The sequence below is a fragment of the Hylaeus volcanicus genome, chromosome 4 (genome assembly GCF_026283585.1).
Source record: "Hylaeus volcanicus isolate JK05 chromosome 4, UHH_iyHylVolc1.0_haploid, whole genome shotgun sequence".
Lineage (NCBI taxonomy): Eukaryota > Metazoa > Arthropoda > Insecta > Hymenoptera > Colletidae > Hylaeus > Hylaeus volcanicus.
The window spans coordinates 27,225,380-27,249,738 of record NC_071979.1 but is presented as its reverse complement, the minus strand read 5'-3'; the positions used below and the strand labels follow the sequence as shown (position 1 = coordinate 27,249,738).

Below are 24,359 nucleotides of genomic sequence, written 5' to 3'. Positions count from 1 at the left end.
TCGGTGTAATAAGTATTCGTACAGGAACCAATTCAAAATAAGACTGCAATATATTTGTATGATTAATAAATTTTAGGGTAGAGAAATAATTAACCGACATTCCTACATATTTTTCGAGCAGATTTTGCGTAAATTGAAGTTTGTTACTTTTAATGTTAACCTCTTATTTCTTTTCTCTATTAATTTTATTTTAAATTGGTTGCTGCACGCATACTTCTTACACTGACTGTATATCTGTTCGAATCGGGGTAATAAATGATCGAGTATAGAGCCACGTAATTAATTGATCGAAATCCTAACCCGAGTATCGCCCTCGAGATCATCCGATCTCGTTTACTACACGACAGAATCAAGAAGGCAACGTAGACCAGAAAAATTCCATGTTCGGGAACGTGACGACGCGCGAAATAGAAGAAGAAACGTTACGAGGGAGAAGGTGGAGGCACATTGTTTATCGCGACAGTATCGCATTTCTTTCGGCGGATGGCCGGATGGGCGAAGCATGGATCGCCGGTAGAATCCTTCTGACGACAAAGGAAAGAAAGAGAAACCGCGGAAGGAAAGCGATAGAAGAAAGAAACAAACGGAGCACAGAGACGCCTTGTATGCACACCTTGTACTCGAATCCATAGTCCACTGCGCGTCAAAAATTGTCCGCCAACAATGGTCATTGTATTTATTTTTACTATCTAACTTTTGTTTCGATGAATCACGTTCCAAGGACGCCGGATCACGTTGACTATTTAAAAAGAATATCAACGGAAAAACTTGAGCGAATAAAGACAAGGACTACAATTTGGCGGTCTTAAACTGGCATTTATCGATGTTTCAATTATCTGAATGTTAATATTCGATGATAACCTAAACGTCGATAAATGCTCAAATGTGAGACGCGGAGAGAGTGTAGTGATTGGATATTTAATAGAATTCGACAATATTTCTCATTTTTCGGAAATGGTTCTTAATTAATACTTATATTATGTTTCACAATTCTTATCAATTATGAGAGCACACGATCTTGTCTCGATAATAGCTAACAAAGTATCAGTTGCCGTGGCAAAAAATCGACTAATCGCTACCAGACGGCTACGCTACCAAAGTGTCCAGATTTATTTTTGTCTAAGCCGTCCAATTAATTCCAATAAATCATAAAAAACATCCCTAATAAAAAAAAAAAACTCTCCGTAAACCTGGCCTTAACATTGTTCACTCACATGTCCTACTTTCGATCTGTAATTTCTCGCAACCCAGATCCTGACTAAACTCGATCATCGAAAATGTTAAAATTATTTCCCTCGAATAAAATGACGCGAGAATTACGAGATGTATTCGTGTCCGTTAATTCCCCAACGGTTCAAGGCAGTTATCGTCGCGCGTTTACCCTCCGCCAATGACGAATACACTTCGCTTACGGGTTAATGTTTCACGAAGCAGTTTCAGAGATGACAGAAATAACGCGCAAGAATATATACCTGGTAACCTTTTCGGTTCGTGTCACTCGGTCACGCACACAATCGGTTCGATTCCCTGTACACTTCGTTATCGATAGAAATAAGAACGACGCAACAACGAGCACACGACGAAATTATGGCTTCGAACGGATCGAGTCTCGATACGAGACTATCTTCGCGCCGGTACACCGGTGGGTGCATTGGCTCGAGCTTTCGAGTGAAATTCAAATTAATTCTATCGAATAGATCAGAAATTATTCGTAGAAATTGCAAATATTTTTAAACGTTTTCAATGTTCCAACTAAGAGAAGGTATACACGAGACAAAAAAAATCTATCGAGATTTCTAAAAAATAATGTTTGGTCAAAAGAAAAGACAATATTCTAGCAATACCGCACAGATGATCAACGTATCTCTAAACACTCCTGCTTGAACTACACTCCTTCCATCGATCTATATTTCTATCTACCCTATCGATTATCGCAAGCAACTGGAGAAACTTTACTTAATTCATGATTCATAAATCTTCGATAACCTGTAGGGAATTCATTCTTACATCGAGCATCGCTAACTTTGTTCTCGTAGATAGCTCTACGTACGCCGTATCTTTCGAATCGATGCTTCTTTCTAACGTTTTTTTTTTTTTTTTGTTGTGTCATAGAGGAAAGAACACGATCTTGAAAAACTGACGAAACGTCAAATATTAACGATGAAAAAAGCTGGCAACGTAGTCGTAAAAATTTACGTCTTAGGTTATGTTCAAATATATACTCAAATTCAAGAATCAAGAGTTCCGACAAAATGAATGATAATCCTGAAAAAGTTCTAAATATTTGTCCTAAAAATACAATAGCACCGATGACCCAAATACATAAATTCCTACATTAGATTTCACGGTTCTCTGATAAACCACTCCGGAGATATTCAGCAAACCAGGGACCAGTATACACGCGTACCTACATACTCTAAATTTCGCAACCGGTTTTTTTGGCATTTTTGGCCCGAGCGCGCCTCGTAACACCGAGAAATGTAGAAAGAAAAAATAATTGGACAGAGTGAAATTTCGTTCAATGACAACATTCCCATGTTAATAACGATGAATGTGAATCGTGTGTCATGCAACTATCCTTAGCGAAGTCTGTTTGCAGCGAGCCTGAACGCGTGACGAGCATGAGTTGAGAGAAGCATTGACGTAGCGGAACAGAGTCTGGCGAAACGATCGACGGATAACCACGGTAAAGGAGTACCAACGCGACGGCGAGATACGTGTCAGATTATGACGAGGTGTTTATCTTTTGTCACATTGTTTCGAACTCGTGTTCAAGGAAAAGTGTATATCCGGTGTACGGTTCCGCAAGATACGAAATGCCCGCCGGAGGGAGTATCGATTCGGATAAAACATCCGTGTGGCCAAGTGTGCCCGTTCTCGGAACACGTTCTAACTAGACGAAGGAGGTTCGAGTTTTTTTCTAACCTGGCAACGTTCGGAGTTGCACACGATCGACGGTCGGCGTAAGAAGCACGGCAGAACCAAGTTTTTCCTACCGTATGGGGTAACACTCCCGCGTTGCTGTCATGCCTCGATGTCACACCGTTTCTGTGTGCGAACGGTTGAAAGCAGAGGCCACGATGATAGTATCAGACGCACGTACACACTGTGGCACCGTAGAAGGCACACGCATGTACGCACGCCAACGCGCACAGGGGCACACACACACGCACACACGCGCGTCCGTGAACAACCACCACCGCACACCGTGAACGAAACACACAACCAGACCCGTTGGCGGCGCGCGACAGACTGAGACGAAACGCGGCTCGCTAGACTCGTAGGGGAGGTACCCGCGGAGTGGGGACAGAGAATCGCGTGGTGGGGGTAGACCCGTCGCACGACCGTCCGATACGATCACGGTGCCCCGCGCCTATTGCTCTTGCTACGATACGGTCGATAAGTACTTTGTCGACGTGGGTCTATACAATTTAACTTTATTCTCGCCGTTTTTCTTCTCAACTATCTCTGTTAGCCTATGAGAGTGCTTTTGGTGATACGAGAGAATTTGACCATGTTTATTCAATGTACAAAGTAGGTTTCCTTATGCGATTTAACTTGATCGAATCAATGGGCAAACTGTGACCCGGTCAGTGTCTATTTTACCTGTATAATATCATTCTTAATCGAAGAGAAAGTGCACTGCGTGCATTGAATTGCGAATTTTATACCACGTAACTTATGTCCTCTCCTACATAATGATGCTATCGATTGACATTAAACGTAAAAGTACGATGACAGTATCGCTATGTAAGTAGTTTCAACGGGACAGTGTACACCACTCATGTATACACGACTACACGAGGTCTATTTGTTTAAAAATATATTCCCAACAAGCAAGCATTTACGAATAGCTTAAATTTGCTTCACGTTCTTGAAGGTTAACGACAAGAATATATTCGCCAACGGGAACCATGAAAATGCTCCGCGTTGTACATCCCTGGATCCTACAGGGTTTAATATCGTGAAGGGTAGCCGAGAGGAAGGAAGATAGGGGCGACCCTACATCGAGGGAGTGCTGATGCTAAAGCCGCGAGCATGAAGGGACCTTCAAATAAAAAAAAAGGTTGGACCTACTGAGCGAACGACTGAACAAGCAAGGAAGAGAGAGAGAGAGAGAGAGAGAGAGAGAGAGAGAGAGAGAGAGAGAGAGAATCCGGTCCCCCTACTTTCGAGACCAGGGAAAGGCCGCACCCACGCTGTTCTTCAAGATCACACTGGGTCCCCACTGGCACAGCCCTGAGCGAGTAAGTAAACACACCGAAGTTCTGGTACTTGGATACGGAACGAGGCATTTTCCACGAGGTTGGATACCCTCGTGAAGCGCGAACGGTCACTAGCGTGTAAGTATATTCTACATACGCTGTGTATACCGAAACGCAGGCCTTCCAGTCGGATCATCATGAAAAAACGAGACGACGATACAACCTTCGTAAGACGGAAACGTGTAGACGGACACGTAAGCAGCAGTTATCGAAATTCGACTGACCGTATAGGGAAATCCCGTAGCGACGATAGTTTACTTTCCTAGGCGCCGAGACAAGTTTCATTCCGTTAAATTGCGCGACGACCGCGTACAGGGTCGAACGAAACTCATACGAGACTGACCATTGTTACCCCGATCACACGAGGCTTGCACAATATCGACAAAGTTGCGTTAAGTTTTACCCAGCAACACCTTCGCCTTAATATTATTATTAAACGTCTTTATTGTACACATGGGTGCAATGTATGTACATTGTTAATAAGTATAATTTGCGCAACGGAGAGGTACAACTAGAGCTTTGCAACCTAACCTCACTTTAGCCATCCGCTTGAGGAGCTGGGCCAATTTTTATGCGTGCCATTTTACGTCAGCGTTGGGATAAATAAACGTTGAACATCGCCAAGCATATCAATTTCTAGTAACTACATTTAAAAAGAGGATTTACTAGGGAACAATAAGGCATTGAAACAAAAAATAAAAGCTATATGTTATTCGAATGAAATTTACTCATCCCTGAGCAACGATGACGTACCACGATATTAGAATGCGAGACAATCAGAATGCACATGCTTGCCCAACGAATTGTTCGCTTTGGTCAAACCAAAGTCAACGCGTGGCAACGCTGCGCTACAGCTGTCATACGCGTCACGCATCGAGTCAAAGCTCAACTTATTCTACATAAGTGTTTTATAAGAGCCACTGGATTCTGTCTCGCTTCGAACGACGATACGTACCGATGGAACTAACCGGCGACTGCGGAATATCAAAAGTTTGTTTCTGGTAAAAAGCCATTACCGAGGTAAAGGACAACGTTGCGTGGCCAGGGTATTACTACTCGGCGCGTCCCCAACGTTAACTCGTGGCGTTCTCATGCCATCGCACTTCCCTCTCCCGAAATCCCAGACGGGAAAGTGAGTTTCGGAACATGATTGTTAATTTTACGTAACGCACGGCTCGCCTGGCTTGCTAGGAACAAGTTTCCCCTCCAGCTTTTACCCAGATCTCCGTTCGATACCAGGCTCGAATTTTCTCTGTTTCCCAATCCCCGTGCTCGGTAGATAAAAAAGAATCTCGTTTCTGATCACTCGCTCAATAGAAATTCTTTGCTGCTTATCCGTTAAACTGACATCAATTTTTGAAGGTATCGTCGAACCAACGAACTTTGAGGTTAGGTTCAAGTGCTTATTATTGTGCAAAATATAAGTTACAACACAATACATGTACACAATAAATACGCGTAATGTGAAAAGTTCTCACGCTGTTCGTTAGGGAACGTTTTCGTTTGTTGAAAACAACTCGAGCCCCAATCGCCTCGACCGTGCTTTCGAAAAACAAACCGATATTATCAGGCGCAGCTATGTTAACTTTACAGCACGAGAAAGAGGGGAGACGAGACGAACAAAGAGACGGAGTGACAGTGAAAGAGAGGATGGAGGGATAGGGTTAGTCTGTATCAACTGTGCACCCTTATCAATTGGAAAATTGGTGTGTGCAGTGGGAGCGGAAGAGGAGGGAACTCGACTACGTTCAGCGATGGAGGGGGAAAGAGCGATTAGGTTTACGCTCCTGGCAGGGACGTACGCGTCGAAGGGTTCAATTGGAGGGGGCTTCGAAGAAAGAATAAGTATCGAGTTATGCTGTAATTTTCCAGTTTTCGAACCATCGTTGAACACGTCGAGCAGCGAATCCTCTAAAGTCAGAAATTGTTTTAACGATCCCGCATTGTCTATGCACCCTCGCGAATTAGAAATTTCAGCCTACCGACCCGGAGAGGCCCTGATGGCGAGAAGGGTGTTCGTACAAAAGCCAGGGGCGTATCCAAGGAATAGAAGGGAGCCTTTGTGTGCACGCCGAGAGAACCAAGAGAACGAGCAAGTGAATCAGCCGAAGAGAAGAGAAGAGGATTGGGGCTGGCGAGGGGGAGGGACAGGGGGAGGGGCGGGGAGGGGGGAGGAGGAGCTGAGCGAAGGAGCGAAGGAGGAAGAACGATAAGGCGCTTAGGGCGCATGCGTCACTCGTCGTGGGCGTCGGGAATGTGTTGACACGAGAACCCGAGAGAACGTTGTGGCTCTAATGCCACGACGCCCGTGTTATCGTCGATGCGGTTCCTACACTGCGGATCCGCCCCGTTCTCGCGAAATCTGGGTCTCTTCCTTTCCATCCTGACGACAAAATTGAGTCTGACGTTGTCGATGGTTCGACCCAACCTTATCGAAGTCGACGATGATTCAGAAAATATTGTGCAGACGACGAGTCGAACAGGAAATCCGGGAAGCGAAACCACGCAGACTACTCCGTTCGCCGTTTCGTTTCTCCTGGCGTTATTAGTATCTTTTTTTAAATTACTGCCTGTTAAGTGGTATTCACGGCACATCGAATCACGAATCGCGATTCACGCTTCGTAAAATACCATTTAGAGCTGGCACTATAGGAATATTTTGTTGGTAGCGAACGCTACGAATCAGGCCCGACCTTAGACTCGACTGCGCCCTTGGCTAAAATTGTCGCACCAACCCTAGACCTGATATAAATTTTTCTCAGAAATATTCCAGAAATGGAAATAGTATAGTCAAGTATTGAAATTATTTAGAAAATTGTTGAATACAGAAAAATCCGATAGGCCCTAGTCGAAACTCGAATAGCTTCAACCAATGCCGACTACCTGGGTCGTAATTTCTAATTTAACTTTTCCCAACTACGTCGTTACCGAGGGCCTATTTTTCACGAAACTTTTATTCGATGCTTAGAGGGGTTCGCACTATCAAATCCTCGAGGTTGGACTGAAGGATATAGAGAATGGTGGCTTATCCCTGCAATAAATTTATATTCGCCTATATTCCGCCAACGTGGATGCAAAGGTGTCTAATTAATTAATATTTATAGAACGAAGCAAATTTTATTAAAAATGCAAAAATTATAGTTGCGCATAAGAAGTTTCGATTCCCAATGCGCTATATCGTATCAAGTTTTATGTATAAACAGAGCCCTCTACAAGCACTTTTGAAAAATTCTATGCATTTATAATAGACACTTCATAGAGCAGACACTTTTGTAAACATTGGATAAATAATTATACGATACGTTTAATCGAGGGAAATCCCTTTTAAAACAAAACGAATAAAATATCTGTTATCTGCGATCAAATAATTCCATTTCAAAGCGGGATCTCTGTACATCCACAAATTACTTAAAACCGCATTTACACGTGTGTACGTAAAGGCAGATGAAAACCCGTGATTAATAAACGATGGCAAGGATCGAAAATTTATTGCATACTGATACAAGCAACGATGTTTCGCTATCTATAGCTATGTACAACGAACTATTAGTGTTGTTTTATATGTACATATAGTCTAAACATATAATTGATTGCACGTCACATGCGTTTAAATTTAAAGGGTCAAAGCAGCGTCCAATTAGAAATTTAAAGGATTGCGCTAAATATTTCCGTGAAGTTAATCGAAAGACTTTATCGTTTTCGAATGATCCCAGTACCTCTCACTTTGTTGAATTCTTTAATAAATAACCGACGATCTATTTTGGTTATGTTGAGTGAACACAACGATAGGAACAAGCTCGAAAAAAGTTTGAGAAGAAAGCTTTGCCACGTAAACGTATATGTATGCTTTCACGGAATATGCGGAACGCGCGTAAGCATTCGCATATAAACAAACTCGTGTCACTCGTCTACGTACATGTGTGCTTGTCGTATATATACGGATCTCGGTTGGAACGAGATAAAGGAAAAAGAATACGGTGGTTAAAATGAGAACAACGAATCGAAGAAAAAATCGTTGCGTACGACACTGGTGCATTTGGTGCGATCGAAACGTGTTATAAATCTTTCCTGTGCATGTAGGGATTTCACCACGCGTACTGTGCATCCTCTGTCCGCGAAGGACACTTATCAAAAAATCGAAGGTGGAATACCACAACGAAAGCCAAATACGAACCGAGCGGACAAAGAAGGGTGGGCAAAATGCGTGTCGAATGGTGGTGGTAGGTAGAAAATGAGGAAGAAAGGAAAACGAGAACGGGGTGGGGAGGTGAGGTAGGAGCAGGAAGCTTTTCGAGCGCGGGTAAAGGGAGAGGGGCTAAAAATTTCAAGTTCAGTCACCAGAAAAAAACGCGTTTGGGAAGTCTATGTAAAAAGCGAATGGAAGTGTGGGACAGCACACCGTTAGGGTGAGGTAAAGACAGGGTCGAGCGAGCGAGAGAGATAGAGATAGAGAGACAGCGCGCGTCCAAATTTTCGGAGGGAAAACTCCTACCTTTTACTGGGATAATCTGGGATTTTCAGAGTGATGTCATAGCAGAGTACGTTGGTTGCGCTAGGCGAAACCGACGGTCGGCGATGGCCGTGCAGCTCACCACTGAGAACACTGAGGTCGCTCCATGTCTCTCACTCGACCCAAGCCACGACCCCGCCCATTCTGGGCCTACTGATACTCTCGAGGCCGTATATTAAACCATAAACCACCGAATACGTTCATATATAAATATGAATAATATCGCCCGTAAACTACCAAAGATCTCGTCTGATATTCCGCGTAGCAGTATCTGCGTCGCAAGATTATCAGCGTTCTTGGTCACTGACGTCAAACCCTCTCACGAACTTCGGCTCTCTCGCCGTACGTTAATGGCGGCACCACCTGCCTGCATCGCAGTAGTCACGTTGTTTTCCATCAATATCGACGGAGAAAAAACTCGAACGGACACGATACTTTTCGTCGTCTTTTTACAAAACCTATACTTCCTTCTGCTTATTTCGATGGATAGTCATTCATTCCGAGGCTCTACGAACATCCTGTCGACCAACGAATCTCTTTGGTACTTTCCATGGTGTTTAAAAGTCTGTCCCTTGTGTAAGCGCAACACATATGCGCGTATAGCTTGATAAGTTTAAAAGATCGCCAAGATGGGAGAACCGTAAGTAAGTCGCTTTCCCTATCGGGTGTCTTTATAGATTGCTTCTCTTTCAGTTTATGTGGGTAGTCTGTCGTTTTCGTAAGTTATATCTAATTTCAAGATTGTATATTTTGTCAAAAAATATTTCTGTGAAACATGATTGACAGTAATCTACAAGGAAATTATACGAAACCGTGTTTCTTATTTTTGTTTCACATACTACATCATATACATATGTGTACATTCATTGTACTGCATTGTACTTGATTGTACCGAAGTGTGAAGGAAATATAACATCCTCTTCTTTTTCTCGACGAGGCTTTAGCGTTGTACAGATAAACCGCTAGATGGCGTTACTTTAACCACGAAGTAAGACGGAATCATTATGTTACTGATCATATAATAGATCGACGTTAATTTTTCGAAATATCCAACCTGAATGTGAAGCTACAACTAACTTTCAATGCTTTTATACCTAGAAAGTAAGCCAACACGCAATTCTATGCTTACATCTTTGACAATAAATATCAGCATATGTTTCATTAATTATTGAAGACAAATACACTGCTAGTATGCTAATTTTAGAGAAACCAGTGTTCAAATTGGCACATTCTCCATTTTTGTCAGTAGATTCCAAGTATTTTCCATTCATTTTTTAGAAATGTGTTCGGATAAATATGGAACAAAACAATAAAGTGTACAAAACCAATTCTTAAATTCAGACCAATGTCACGAGGTGTCGTTTCGCTGCTTCCGACCAATCGTCTCGCCGCTACCTTCCGATCGTTACGTACAACGTCAGTTTATTTAATTACCGCACTATAGAATATAACAATAAAGCAGCGTGTTGAGCTAGAAAAAATTGTAACACGTTTCGTTCGTAACGGAAATTACAAAATTATATTTCCAACAAGATTTTTAGTGATACACAAGAAATTGCACGAAAAGAGCCGAAAATATCCGAATGGAAAATGACGCGATTGGAGCGATGAAGTCACGTGAATCGAAACGGTTTTCACCATTGGCGGAGCCCGAGTAGAGGGGAATGTTCGTACCCTTAAGATAGGCTCGAGTCTTCACAAAGGCCAGAGACAGTGTTGGAGAACGACTGTGCTTACTAGCACTAGGTTACCGAGTTCGATCGCAGTATCCGGTTTCAGCAAGTTTTAGTGTGAGCTAGTGAAGCGGAGAACGTAGGTTAAAAGTGAGAAGAAACGGAATAGAACGAGGCAGAAATTTACGGGCACCGATTAGGTCGATTATATGATTTTGAAATAGAGTATGAACGTGGTTTAGTGCGCGTGCATATACAGTCACGTACGCGATATTACAAATAAATTTAATTTCACGTTTGTGAACATATGCTACACGCGCGTGCGCGTAGTGAAAGGACAAAGACGAATTTTGCTGTCGAACGTGTGATCGTATCGTGAAAAATCCGCGGAGGGCAGCGAAAACAAACAACTCCTGTCCGCCATCTTGCGTCTCTCCAGCTGCGCTGAAAAGAAGTGGGAGAACTAGAACGACGCGTGTGCTTTTATTTTGTTTAGAGAAGAAGTGTAAACGAGAGGTGACCAACGGTCACCGAATGTGGTCAAATTCGCAAAAAACACGAATAGGGAGGACTGCGAGAGAACTCGAAGCAAGCGGGACGAGGTAGCATTGTGGTCGTAGAGGAGGTTCGTGGGATACCCCACCAAGTTTATTCCTCCGCGTTCCCCCTACCCTTTTGCCCTGGATCCCGAGATTGTTGCGCAGTTAAAAAAATCACTGAACACAACACCACCTAAAACTTTTGGTTTCATCTTTAGAAAGTAGCCCGCGGACATAACACGGTAAGTCTTTCTGTATATGTTAATCATTAAATACCATAACTCCTCTAATGTTTATACGGCTCCAAATTCACATAGCAACACGAACAGAATGTTCTTTTATTAGCAGTTCATCTATGATAAACATATTAATGGCCAATTTTATGAACTCGTAAATATCGAATGCATTCGTTACTTAACGCGATGAAAACAAATTTGTGTTTACATAAATATTCACGAAACCAAACAATCATCTTTCACAGAATAATTTCTTTGAACATAAACAATTTATCCTTACATCAATTAGCGAAATGCATACATAAATAATAATTGTGCCTAGCACATTGTATTATAATATTTCCAATGGCCTTGTTGGTCCTTTTCTAAAAGATATAATCTCCTTTCTGTAAAGGTTCAACAAATTCTATTAAAAAATGTTAAAATACAATGTCCTTGGTAACAAAGTCAACATGTTATGAAATCAGAATAAATAAACTAATAAAATCGTCTGGTACTTATTGAACAATGTATCATCAAATTTGACGATTATCAAATTAAATATGGAGTACCTGATGCATGAGATTAAGAGACCGATTCGTTTTGCAGACGGGTTGGTTGACTTTGTAAGTGGAAAGTACAATAAGAAGCCATGACGAATTCGGCCCCTAAATTGAACAACAAGGTAGAACGACACGGTTCGCCAAATGTCGGCGTCGACCGGCACCACTACCGTCCTGGTGCGATCAGATCGTCGACGTTCTTCCACAATAGCGGAAGGTCTCATGGCAGAAATTCGACTGGTAGATTGAGCTGCAGTCCTAATTGTTCGTCCAAAAGTACAAGAAATTCGCCACTCCGGTACGATTACAGTCCTCGCGGCAGTCCAACGAACAGCTTTTACGCGGGCGCGAAGTTTTCCGAACCGCCGTCTCCTGCGAGCCTTCCTCGACCGCCAAGCCATTGGACGAGACTGATGGGCAGTTGTCAGCAAGCTGACAGAAGTTGCGACATTTCAAATCATCTGAAGATGATATTAAACGTCCAAGCTTGATACTCAAAGACCAACGGACCGCTAAACACGGTTACCAGCTCCTAAACGAAGAGACAGGTACGATATCATCGTCCTTCCTCTTGGACAAAGGATGTACTTTTTTTTCTTGTATGTGACATCAAGCTACTCGTTTAACAAAAACTGGGGAAAGTGTTTACATGAGAATAACTGCGCGATAACACAATCTAAAGACGATTACAAGTAATATGCAACTAGTTCAGGGCACCAGTGTCTTCAGTTTCATGGGATGGATGCTGAGTGAGAACCATGTTCTTTAAGCTATTATACAAAGCATACAAACACTAAGGAGAAAGACGCGGGTGCGTCTGATGCGAACCGTGATTCAAGTATATTTAACTTGTATCGATTCTATTATGCGCCGTCTATGAAGATATAAACGTATGTATTTTAGATTATTATTATGTATGGTTAACTTGCAGAGACACATACACATATACACAAACATTGTTATATTATCTGTTTGACGAAATGGTACGAAGACACAAGCAAAGCTGCATTAGCTATTTTTAAAGACGGTAGCTATATTTTTTTTCTTCAAAATTTGCTACAAGGTTAGCACTGTTGATTATGGCAGTTCCTTTTATTCTTTTCTATTACGACCGGAATTCTTTCCAAAACAATTAGAAAAATCTTTATATGTTTTGTCGCAGAATTTAGGCTTTCTGTTCCATAGAGGATTACTATATACTTATTACAACATAGGTGGTAAACTTTAAGCATCGCGTATATTCATCTACTGCTCTTTAGCATAAACCTAGGTGTCGATTCAGTATGTTTCTGACTAATGATTATAATCGCTAATTAACTTGTCGTCCCAAGTTTTCGTTAAGGTTTTGATATTTTGGTGTTAATTCATAAGGTTATTGAATCTTAAAGGCATAATCCAATTATCCTTATCAGATTTTTCCAGTCAAATTTCTTCGTTTCTATCCATCCTTACTCTTTTATGGAAAGTATTCATATTCTGTTTGCAGCTTTGCAATAGCTCTGCGAAGCAATATATAACGTTTAAATGACGAGTTTCTAATGTGTATACAGATGGATTAATTCTTTGGAATTTACATAATTCATTTGATTAAAGAATGAAATGAGATGGATTGAATGAATATTGAATGATGGAGAAAACAATTGAGATGTATGTTGATACATGATAGTTGTTCATTTCTTTAGAATATTCACCATCGAGCAATATCTGTGTTTAAATTAATAGATTTTTATGAAAAATTCGTATACGTGACAAATTCGAAAAATTATTTTTTACATAATATATGAGGCATAACGAGAATTTCGTCGTTAGGTAATCAATGTAAAAATTGTTTGGATAATAGTTTCGGTCATTTTCAATTATTTAACATCGTATTGAAACGTAAAGTTGCAAATTTTTTTTGTAGTTGTAAATGCATATGTTTCAACAAACCTTTTTAAACATGAAATTTTTGCTTGATGGATGTAACAGTAAATTAATTCTTTTTTTTTTTTTTTCATTGCTTACCTACGCTTTGACGTTACATTATAAAAGTGGTAACAATGGTTTTTAATTTCCTTGCATTTTTTTTTTTTTTCATTTTTTTTCTGTTCCAAAACACAAGTACATTTAAATACGTAGACTGACCAAATTACTTAAAGTGGTGTTTTAACTAGTACGTTATCTTTTTTTTTTCTGTTTTATTTAAAAGAAGGCATTGTTTTTTTAAATTCCTACGTTCGTTTCATTCTTCCCTTAGTGTACTTTTCTTTCTCGTAAGTTAGTTTGTAGGGCGAATTACGAAATAAGTTGGTGTACGTATATGCAGATCTCAGAAACGAGTGCATCGAATGCGTCTGGTGTGAATATATGGATGGGAGAATGAGAGGGAAAGTGAGAAAAGACAGCAAAACGTGCAATTTCGAACTTTCGATTACTTTCTCCGTATTTGTAGTTTCAGTAAGGCAAAAATTTTAAACCGTATCTATAGCATCTCTTTAACAGCTGCGCGTCGCGCGAAGATGGTTGATAGAAATTCTGATGTAAAGTCCGATGAGAAGCTCATTGGTTTCGATCGGCAACCGGTTCTCATCGTACACGATCTCTCGATCGATTCTTTTTCTTTCTCGATAGCCGGTGCCGCGCAAAGGCTGGTAGAAGGAACAGTTTCGCGAAAAGAGAAAACGTCGCATTCAGCGATGCGATTATATTCGTAAATGTACGTTTTAAAAATGTCCACAGTTCACTGGAAATTATTATTTTTCTTTGAAATTAATTTAATCGTTAAGGTTGAAATTCCTAGTAAATACTGAAGTGATTCTACATTGGTCATATTAGTCAACTATTTCCGTTCATTCGAAATCCCACAGATAAAAAAAAGTTTCGTCATCATTTGTGATAGCGACGGAGTCGGAAGATAACCGACATTCCGCGTGTTTATCTGGTAATTGCGAAACAGTTCTGATCTACGTTGAAGGGGAATTGTCGCAATGATCGATGAAAATCGAAGAATAGACTGATAACAAGGCACACGGTTGGAAAGTAATTTTCGTCGTAGTCTGTTGATTCGTCGTCTTTTCCTCGTTTCGGTATGTCGGAATAAAGTTCCAAACTCGTTCGTTTTTTCTCGTAAAATCGTTTCGTCAGAAGTTTAGTTTTTGTTGAAAGTTCTATTGACTCGAAGGTAATAGTTTTCAGCCTGGCAGACATTTCAGTATTTGCCCAGTGATTTTTCTTTTATTTTTCGGAGACTTTGTCTCGACCCCTTTAGTTGTTTAAGATCCGTAATTGTGAATACGTGCCAGGGATCGGGTAAATTTTTCACGAGAGTTACGAATCGTTCTCAAAGGCTCATCGGGCGCGAGGTAATCGAATTAAAAACACTGCCGTCCTGTGGGAGATCGATGAAAACCAAAACGTTGAAACGTACGGAGATTATCGCACAGACGCGCATCGATAACAAATTGTGTAAATAGACAGCGGTGGAAATTGTAATTTTGAACAGCACGTGTAAATGTCCTGTAAAAATTAGTGTACATACGAAACAAACAAACAGACAAACAAAAAAATCCAACAGACACGTATTATGTATATGTATACGTATATACATATACATACGAGTAAGGGGAATTTAAAATGGTCTCGTTGGCAACGGCGTTTTGTTCCGTTCCGATCGAGAGCGTGACTAAAAGAAATTCGAATGTTTAAGTGCAGCAATACGCGTACAGTTGCTCGAGTCTCGCGATATAAGCGAAAAATAGTCAGTATGTGCAAGATAACGAAGATTTATCAAGGAAAACAAAAGGGGAGGAAGAGAGACAGTCGTTGGGTTGCCAGGCTCGATTCGGGCGATCTTTTTTCTGTGGGGCGCTCCGGTAGGGGGAACAGGCACGAACAAAAAAATAAAGAAAATGGCGTCCGAAAAGGACGCGAAACGAGGAGGCACGAATTACAATGTGAACTAAATCAACCAATCGATAATATTAATGGAAAAGAATGATAAGAAATTAGCTGTGATGATGACCCTATAGGTACTACTAATTTTTAATTGGTAACTGATCAACATATATATATATACACACATATATATTATATATTATATGTATATGATAAACGATAAGGTGGGATAATTTAAGAACGTTACGAGTACGATAACAGAGTAAAAGAAATTACGGTTCTTTCGAGAGAAACGCGTCGGGTAACACGAGAGAGATATGGTATATATACGCTCCGTGTACGTTGTTCGAAACGAAGCAAAAAAAGTTGGGAGACGTTTTTCTCTGTCCCGAAAAATGGAGGGGTGTGACCAACCCCCTTACGCTCTTCAAGTGTTACTATTAATTTGTCGTACTGTTTTAGTGGTTAGAGATACACGCGCAATCGTGGGGAGAACGCAAATATAGTGCTCGAAAGCGCGACACAATAAAGAGGGGGTGCAATGTTTACTGCGACAAGGACAAAGAAAAAAAAAAATATATTATTTAGAAACTCTCGAGTACGTCCAATCGTGTGTCGCAATCCACCTTCGTGACTTTAAGATGAGAATATAGTTCGTAGTTCTAATTATAAGAGCCAACGAGAACTTGGGTCGTTTCGAAAAATGGGATCGAGGTCAAACGTGATTTTTATCCTCGTGGGATGCTTCCGGTTTTTTATTCACACTTTTTTCCGTTTCCGATTCGCGCGAGCGTTCGTCATAGATCTCGAGACAGAGGCTCACAGATGGACAAAATTCTTGTCCGAATCGAAAATAATCAAGTATAGGGATGAATAATTTTTTTTATCCGTTATACTTTGAGCAAAAGTAAACATTTGAATTTCAAAATCTAATCATATCTTACGTTGAAGAAATAATGTAACAGATGTCGCGTACGAGTCACTACGATTGTGTTTTTCCACGAAATGTTTGTCCATCTCTTTTCGAAACGGAAGGAAGTTGTTTTCTTATAGAAACCGAAAGGTGGAATGAGACAGAAAGAAAGAATGAAACGATCCATACTCGACTGGCATTTATTGTGATATTGTAACGTACAAAATCGTTCGTCGCGAGTTACACGAAAGATCGAAGAATATAATCGATAAGAAAAAGATATAATTCTCGTGAAGGCTTCACGGATGTGTCATGGGTCCATTTTGAAAACAAAAAAGAAACTCAAAAGATACCAATGATATCCTCGAACATTCTATGGTCTGGTATAAATGCTTGCAATAACGCAAACATATTACCTTTTATTGTTTATATCGAAAATTGAATTCTTCTGATGATATTTTTTCGTTTGAACTTTTCGCAAAGTATAGTAAAAGTATATATATATATATATATAAAATTGTGTATATATATATCTATATGTACACAATTTCTTTCGTTCAATTTATTTGCAATAACAACTTTGACCTCTTCTGTGATCATAAACATGAATATTGTATAATAAGTTACGCGTCGAAGGTTGATAGATTATACAATTTGCTTTAATTTTGATAGTCGCGATTTCTTTCAAAAATATCGCCAGCGAATGTTCAGAAACGTAACAGTCAATAGGAATAGTTGACCCGACGCTCTGCAGACGTTCACGTCTTCGTGAACGCGGCATTACGAACTGCCAAGTCTCACCGTTTACACCCTGATGCATCCGTCGACGAACATTGCGTGACATATAAGTGCACACACGACTTGCCATGTGCTCTTGCATGTCTCGCTCAAACCTACATATGTATCTTCGTACCTTTCGAACAATTTTCTTTTGCTGGTCTTTTTCGAAAATTCAAATCGTGTCCTGTTACGTAATCAAACTTGTTAAACCTAAAGAAAAAACAGGAAACTGTTGATGAGAGTATTCGAGTGAAGCATACGTTGACATTACATATCTCTTTGGTTGTTCCACCGAATTTTCCTGGCCCTCGTTTGAATTTGTCGTTACGTCAGGACGCGTTTCTCGTTTCCTGGGCAAATTAGCTTTGGGAGCTTCCGCGAACAAGCGTCGGGGATTCCCCCGTCGGTCTTTGGATTCCTCTGTGACACGTGCAAGCACTCGTACGGATTCTTCCGATCGAAGGAGCGCTTGTTTCTTCCCAGTAAAAGCGAATCGTGATTTATTTTCGTTAAGCAGGTGTATTTTTGCTTATTCTCGTAAACGAAATTCGTATATTTTCTTGATAAGTTTTAACTAAGTTTGCCGAGGTGTGCTCTTCGTTTTAAAATCATCACGTTATTTTTAGGTTAATGACATCGGGAAAAACAGTCTCTTGTTACTATTAACTTTTTTCTTTCTTTCTTTTTTTTTTTTTTTCTTTCTTTTATTCGCGACTGCTTTACTTTAGGTCTGTAAGTAATTGATTAGAGTATATTCGGTTAATAAAATTTTTACGGTAACACTTGAACGCTCTAGGTACGTTTTATAGCGTTCTTTGCGTCTTTTTTTCGGGGAAACTCGCGTGCAAACGTGTTAAGGAGCAGAGTAATTCTACGAATTTTTGCATATCCGTGCCACTTCTCGTAAGGAAAGAATACCGGTGTTTATCGAACGTTCTTTTTTAAAGAATAGACGAAGAGTAAAGAATAAATAAACGCTCATGGAACAAAATGGAACCAAACGTCTTCGAACGACCGTCAAACAGACATACACACCGCGCCGCGAGCTTTTCTCAAAAGTATTTTTCGCGAAAGAAGCTCGCGGCACAAATTGTGTCGCTATATCATCGTATTCATGATTTCTCGCGCGAGAGCAGATAATGGAAAAATGAACAGCTCATCGATTTCATACAAAGTATGCACCGATCATATACAGGGACACAAAACACAGCCACACGAAACACTATGTCGATTAATTAATTAAGCCTTAAATTTAGAATTAAGTTGAAAAGGTCTGAGAAACAGAGAGCGGAGAAAAGGTAGAGAAAAGAAGGAGTGAGACGAGAGCTCTGTTGTTGATAACGCTCAATGGTCTACGTGATCGTTGATCGCGAATAATTTCTCATCGGATCTTTTCAAAGTTTTCATTTCGAGGTCGAATGTCTGACGCCAAAAAAAATTCGGGGCACGCGTGCTTATATTTCCAATTGTTGCTCGAACTTTTTTCGTTTTTAAGACGATGCCCGTGAGACCGTGTGTGTTTCGTCATTCGGCCACGCAGGATCCGGCTTTCCGAAGGTCAACGCGGTCGCGTGTCGTTTCGTATTCGAATCGAGTCGCTTCGAATGCGACACGACACTCTCACGACCAAGGTTGCCACGAGTTGAGCGAAGAACGACGTATCAGAGTCGGACAAAATTATATCATATAGAGTAGAGAAGTCATAGGAACGTGCGCTCAATTTTCTTTCTCTTACTGTTCGCGTTACAGTTTCTCCATCATTTTACTTACTTTATCTGTACGTGTAATCTTTGTTTATCTATCGAGAAACCAGGATAAAACAATATCGCGTTGCGTGGTCGCGCGAACGAAACACATCATCACGTATGCATCGATCGATTGGAAACGATTTATTCGAAAAGCTAGGCCATCGTTGAGGAAACACGATTTTTACCTACGGTAGCAAGGAGAAGTCGCGTATCTATCGATTGTTCACTCGTAAATTCTCGTATTAAACGCATCTCTAACGAGCCTGTCGATGACAATATTTTTTATCCTTCTTCCTGCTGCTGCTCGTGAAAGTCCTGCCGTGTATCGCCGCGACGCTCCACTCGACGATCTTCATTTTCTTCATTTTTATTCCGCGACTAATACTCGACCCTCCGTTGCATTAATTCTGCCTTTTTTTTACGGCTAGGTTTCTGTAACAGCATTTTTGTTTCTCTTGGCTTTTTAAGTCGCGAAAGGATCAAAGAACCAAGCCAAGCGAAGCCACATGTGCTCTCGTTTGGCTCGAACCTTTCGTTCGTACGTGGCTCGTGTAACAATTTCTGTGAAATTAATACGTAAAAATGTGTCTGTGTGCATTTTTAAGTGGGCGTAATCGAGGCGCTAACGATGGTAATTTTATTTTGTCTTTCAAACAAGAAATTGTTTCTTGATTATTTGCGTGAATTAAATAATACTCAAGGTGAAGAATAAGTAACAGAGGCTATTGATATATCTACACAAGGCAAATTTTATACTTTCGTCACGTATTTTATCAAGTTTATTTTTATTCGGTTTTCGTGGTACGCAATGGAAGGTTGAGAGTAAAAATTGTCGCATAATATGACGAAACACAGAGAATGGAGTTGCACAAAATTACACACGCGCGCGCGCGCACACACACACGCAGTACACATACACACGGTGAATGGAGCGTCGTTTCGATGGACGGTCAACTGAAAGTAGGGAAAACGGATCGGTCGCCGTGGCGGCAAGAAAACGCACTGACTATTTTAGCGAATCGAGATTCGACCATGTACCTTGATATATAATATACCTTGCGCGTGTTTCAAGAAAGTATGTACGCGTCCGAGAGAAATGAAACGAGAGAATGTGTGTGCGAGCGTGCCAAAACAGTGAGGTTGAGCGAGTGAGAGAGAAAAATATATATATATATATACATATTATATATATTATATACGAAGGGAGAGTTTTTCGCTCTGGACGCAAAGAAAGAAAATAACAAACTGATGCGTTTTGTCCTCTAATCATAAAGGTTCGTTTTCGAACGACGTGAAATCTTGACTTTGCGATGATAACGGTCGATGTACAAATAATTTCGTGTCGTGACATTTATCGGCAAGACAAATTACTATTATTATTATTATTTGTCTTTTTTTTTTCGGACTATACAAGTCATGACCTCGTGTCACGATAACACAACATCGGTGATTGGAATTCCATGCCAATATCCGACATTTAAGTTTTCACAATGACAAATGTCACGGCATTAAATGTCGTAAATTTCTGTCGCGCGAAAACGAGCCTTAAAGATCATTTATCGTTGATTCTGCGAAAGAGACGAATGAAAACAAACAGGGAGTGGTATTCCTGGAAGAACGCGTCCGTTTGGTCGTCAGTTTCTCGCACGCGCAGCGCGCTGTTGTCGTTGCAACCGATACGAAAAAAAAAAAAACAAAAACACACACACGATGATAATGTTTACGTACGAAGTTTTAAGAAATACACAACGATCGTGTAACATCGTCTGCGCGTGCGTAACAATAACGTTTTTCCCTACGTGTAATCGGCGAAGTAACTTCAGTTCTTTTCGTGTCTCTCCCTTTCGTTTACGCGACGCATACGCGGAGAGTAACGTTTGCGCGAAAAAATTCGACTAATCGCGGCTCTCCGTCGCTGTTGGACCGGAATTAGTTTTCGTTAAGGAGTCCGTTTAGTTTGGAGTTTTAAAAGTTGGACGATATTTGGAATTGCTCATTTTTTACTCGTGTTTATTGATGCGTTGCGGAGCTATCGAAATTATCTCAAGTATTTAATTAAACGATCGGTTTGAGGTCTCCAAATAAATTTTTCATCACGAATATACACGAGTGTAATATATTTATAATGAAAAATGTATTTCGAAACGTTACATCTGTCCTCCAATTTAGACGCATTTCCTTGTCAGACTTATGAGACTGTAACTGCTTTCGATGCTACAATCGATCAGAAAATGTACAAAAAAAGAAACATCGATTCTTCTCACCTCCAAAGCTAGACAGACACCTTAACGGCGAAAATGATTACACCGCCTACGAATCTTCACGGAATCGTCAATTATTAAATTACGTGCGTTGTTGGATCTCAGTTGCGACTCTTAATTGGCCAGTATTGAGAAATCGGAAAATTCTAGTCTCCAAGCGTTCCAGAGGATCGTCATCCCTGGAGAAGCTTCGTGGTATAGGAGTAGTTCGAAACAAACAAGGGTCGTTCGACAATTTATGACGAATTCGTAATGAATTCGAGTTCACGACGATATTTGTGTGTCATAGTTAACCCTTCGAGCTCGACTCCCGTACAGTGTATAACGAAGAGCACAAAAGCTGTGGCAAGACCACCGCGCAAGTGTACGTAGCGCAGGTTTTCGATTGGCGAAGAGACACCGAGTACTCGCACCCATCGGAGGCCTTCGCTCCTTGCCTCAACTTTCGTGCTCCCACGAACCTTTGTGTTTCCGTGTTTGCGAATCAAACTTTATCGTCCGAAGACGATGCATAGTTACCTATTTTTCCGAACAACTTTTTTACGACACTCCATCGAAAGTCAGAAAAATTGATAAGCTGTTTCATACAGATCAAGATTGAAAGTATCGTGCTCGAAGGAGAATATACACCACGAGGCTTCAGACTGCTTCCGTAGTAGGCCTAGATTAGTGGGAATCAAGCGCAAATCCCTTCTCACCCTCTGTTTAAGATTCTCAGTTGCAAATGAAAACGTTTGAAATTCTCCAACAAGTGTTCGACGCTCCTGAAGGAAGAAGGGATCGAGCTTGAGCGACTTCCACGTCAGAGACTAGGATTTTAGGATATAAGAGATCTAGATCGTTCCGTGCGATGAAATTGATCGCGATTCGGTGCGAAGGAAACGCTTACGGAATGAATACGGTCCAAAGAGAACGGCCGCCTTTCTCTTGCCGCGCAGATGTTCCCTCTCCGTTCGAGTATGTCCTACAAACTACGTGGCATTTCTTCTTCGTATGGTTTACTTCCCCTCCCCCGTCCCCCAATCTTTTGTAAGCTTACATTTTACACCGATCATCGCTGTACAGAGCATTGTTCCGCGAAACTCTGGTCTGCTTTAACTGAACGACGAGAAAAGTTAACGAACGAGGAGACTCGGTGCACCGAAGGGCACTACTCGGCGAAGCTTGTACTCGCGAAACGACGGGCACATTTTTTCACTTCTTCCATGACTGCTGCGATTTTCTCGTTCGATTAGGAAGCAAGCTGTAGAGGAAACAAAAAAATATCGTTTGAAAACAGTGATCGACGAAGAGCGTCGTTTGTCCCGTTGATTTCGAGGGAACAAGTGTCGCGAGTCCGATGAGGTTACACAAAAAAAAAACAAAAAAAAAAAGATGAAGCAGAAGGTCAGAACTTTTGTTCTGTCGTTCCAACGAATAGAGGTCGACGAGTTTATCGTAAGCTGTAAATCGTAGATAATATTAAGGATATCGAGTCGCGATCTCTGTGATGATGACGATAAAACGCTGAGCGATGAGACGACGACATCACCGACGACGTATAGTGGTGTCGATGTAACGAGAACCGAGAAACACCGATAACGATTTTCCCCTTTCCGTGTCTCTTTGATAAACTCCGTCGCGGATACGATGCAATTTGCTGTCAAATTTAGGGTACGTAAGAATAGAGTTGTAAAAGTATATCTATTATTGTACGTAAACAAAAACAACCGCAAAGAAGTACGTTTAAGGTTCGGCTAGGCGGACGCGTCGAGCGCGACGCGCGTAAACGCCTCGACGAACGCCCGTTTCACGCGAGATGGGGAGGATCGATTGATAATAACGATGCAACAATAACAATTGTACATAACGAGGGAGAGAGAACGAGAGAGAACAAAATCGAATTCGTTCGCGCGAGCCGTGACAAGCGCACGATATAAAATATTTTGTTACGCAAACGGTGAAGAAGTTCGATGTTTTTTGGGGGATGAAAGGATGGCTGTGTGATTTTCAAAGTCGTCCAACCGGAGTTTCCCCGACGTTTCCGAGTCGTGATGGAATATTCGTGGCCTCGGAAGTTGTATAACGAGTATTCGAGTAACGGCATGGATGAAGGGTGGCAAGAGAGAAGAAGAGAAGAGAACACCGTCGTTACGCGCAACAACGAGATTTCCTTTTATCATTCCCAAAGCTCGTCTGCCATTCTTGGTCGCTTCCATGTTTAAACGTGAATGGGAGAAGCATCGATAATACATTCCGGTTGAATCGCCGATCTCGAGATATCGCCCACGATCACAATTCATTCAGGAAGAGGGAATCTCGACCGGAGGGACCGATCTTACACGGGAGAGATAGATTCGCAGCCGCCGGTACTCCTGTCGAATTTTCTTCCATTGAAGATGGAAGACCAAGACTGAAGCGAACGAGACAAGAGGATAACGGGAGGGCTAACGATGGCGCGATCGACGAAGAATGAGATCATCGATTGGCCACCTTTCGACGCGCATCCCGTTGTTTCTCTTGGCGAAACAATTGTCTCGTGTTTGCGCGTCCGACGTGAATAGGATTGCTCAATGAAACTGTATCGGAAGTGACGTGCCAGTAGGTCTAGTCGTTGGGGGAATGAGGAAGACTCGAAATTTTTTCAAGCATCGTCCATTACGAGGCCCCGACAGAGGAACAATTATTTTTTGCCGTTTTTTTCTCCTATCTAAGAGGAAACGATCTAGAAGTTTCCATTATAGAAGTAACAGCGCAAACGTGTTGAATGCGAACGGCTACGTCGCGTGAAAACGATCGAGAGATCCTCCGGAAATGAAGGGAAACACATTGGAGAGCCAGTAATATTTCGTGAACGATAGAAGTAGGCGGATAACCAAGTTGGTATCTAAACCGTAAACGTTTATATCGTCATTTTGGTACTGTTATTCGGTATCTACACGCATTTGCAAGGATACGTTCGTGTATCGCTGTAGTACGAAGACGAAGAAGAAGAAGAAGAAGAAGAAGAAGAAGAAGAAGAAGAAGAAGAAGAAGAAGA

General features: G+C 41.2%; 1 protein-coding gene across 6 annotated transcripts in view; it reads right to left on the bottom strand.

Moving 5' to 3' along the window:
• Nucleotides 1-9,087, bottom strand: part of LOC128875646 (RING finger protein 44) — a 30,904-nt gene extending 21,817 nt beyond the window's left edge. For 2 of the 6 annotated variants that reach the window (XR_008456859.1, XM_054121402.1), the window contains exon 1: nucleotides 8,758-9,087. Coding sequence is in view for 1 of the 6 variants with exons in the window: in XM_054121406.1 (XP_053977381.1) it covers nucleotides 2,997-3,028 (32 nt within the window). In the remaining 5 variants the exon portion in view is untranslated. Of the gene's footprint in view, nucleotides 1-2,925; nucleotides 4,146-8,757 lie in introns of those variants that run through there. The other 4 variants (XM_054121405.1, XM_054121403.1, XM_054121404.1 and 1 more) reach the window with 4 other exon arrangements.
• Nucleotides 9,088-24,359: the final 15,272 nt, after the last annotated feature.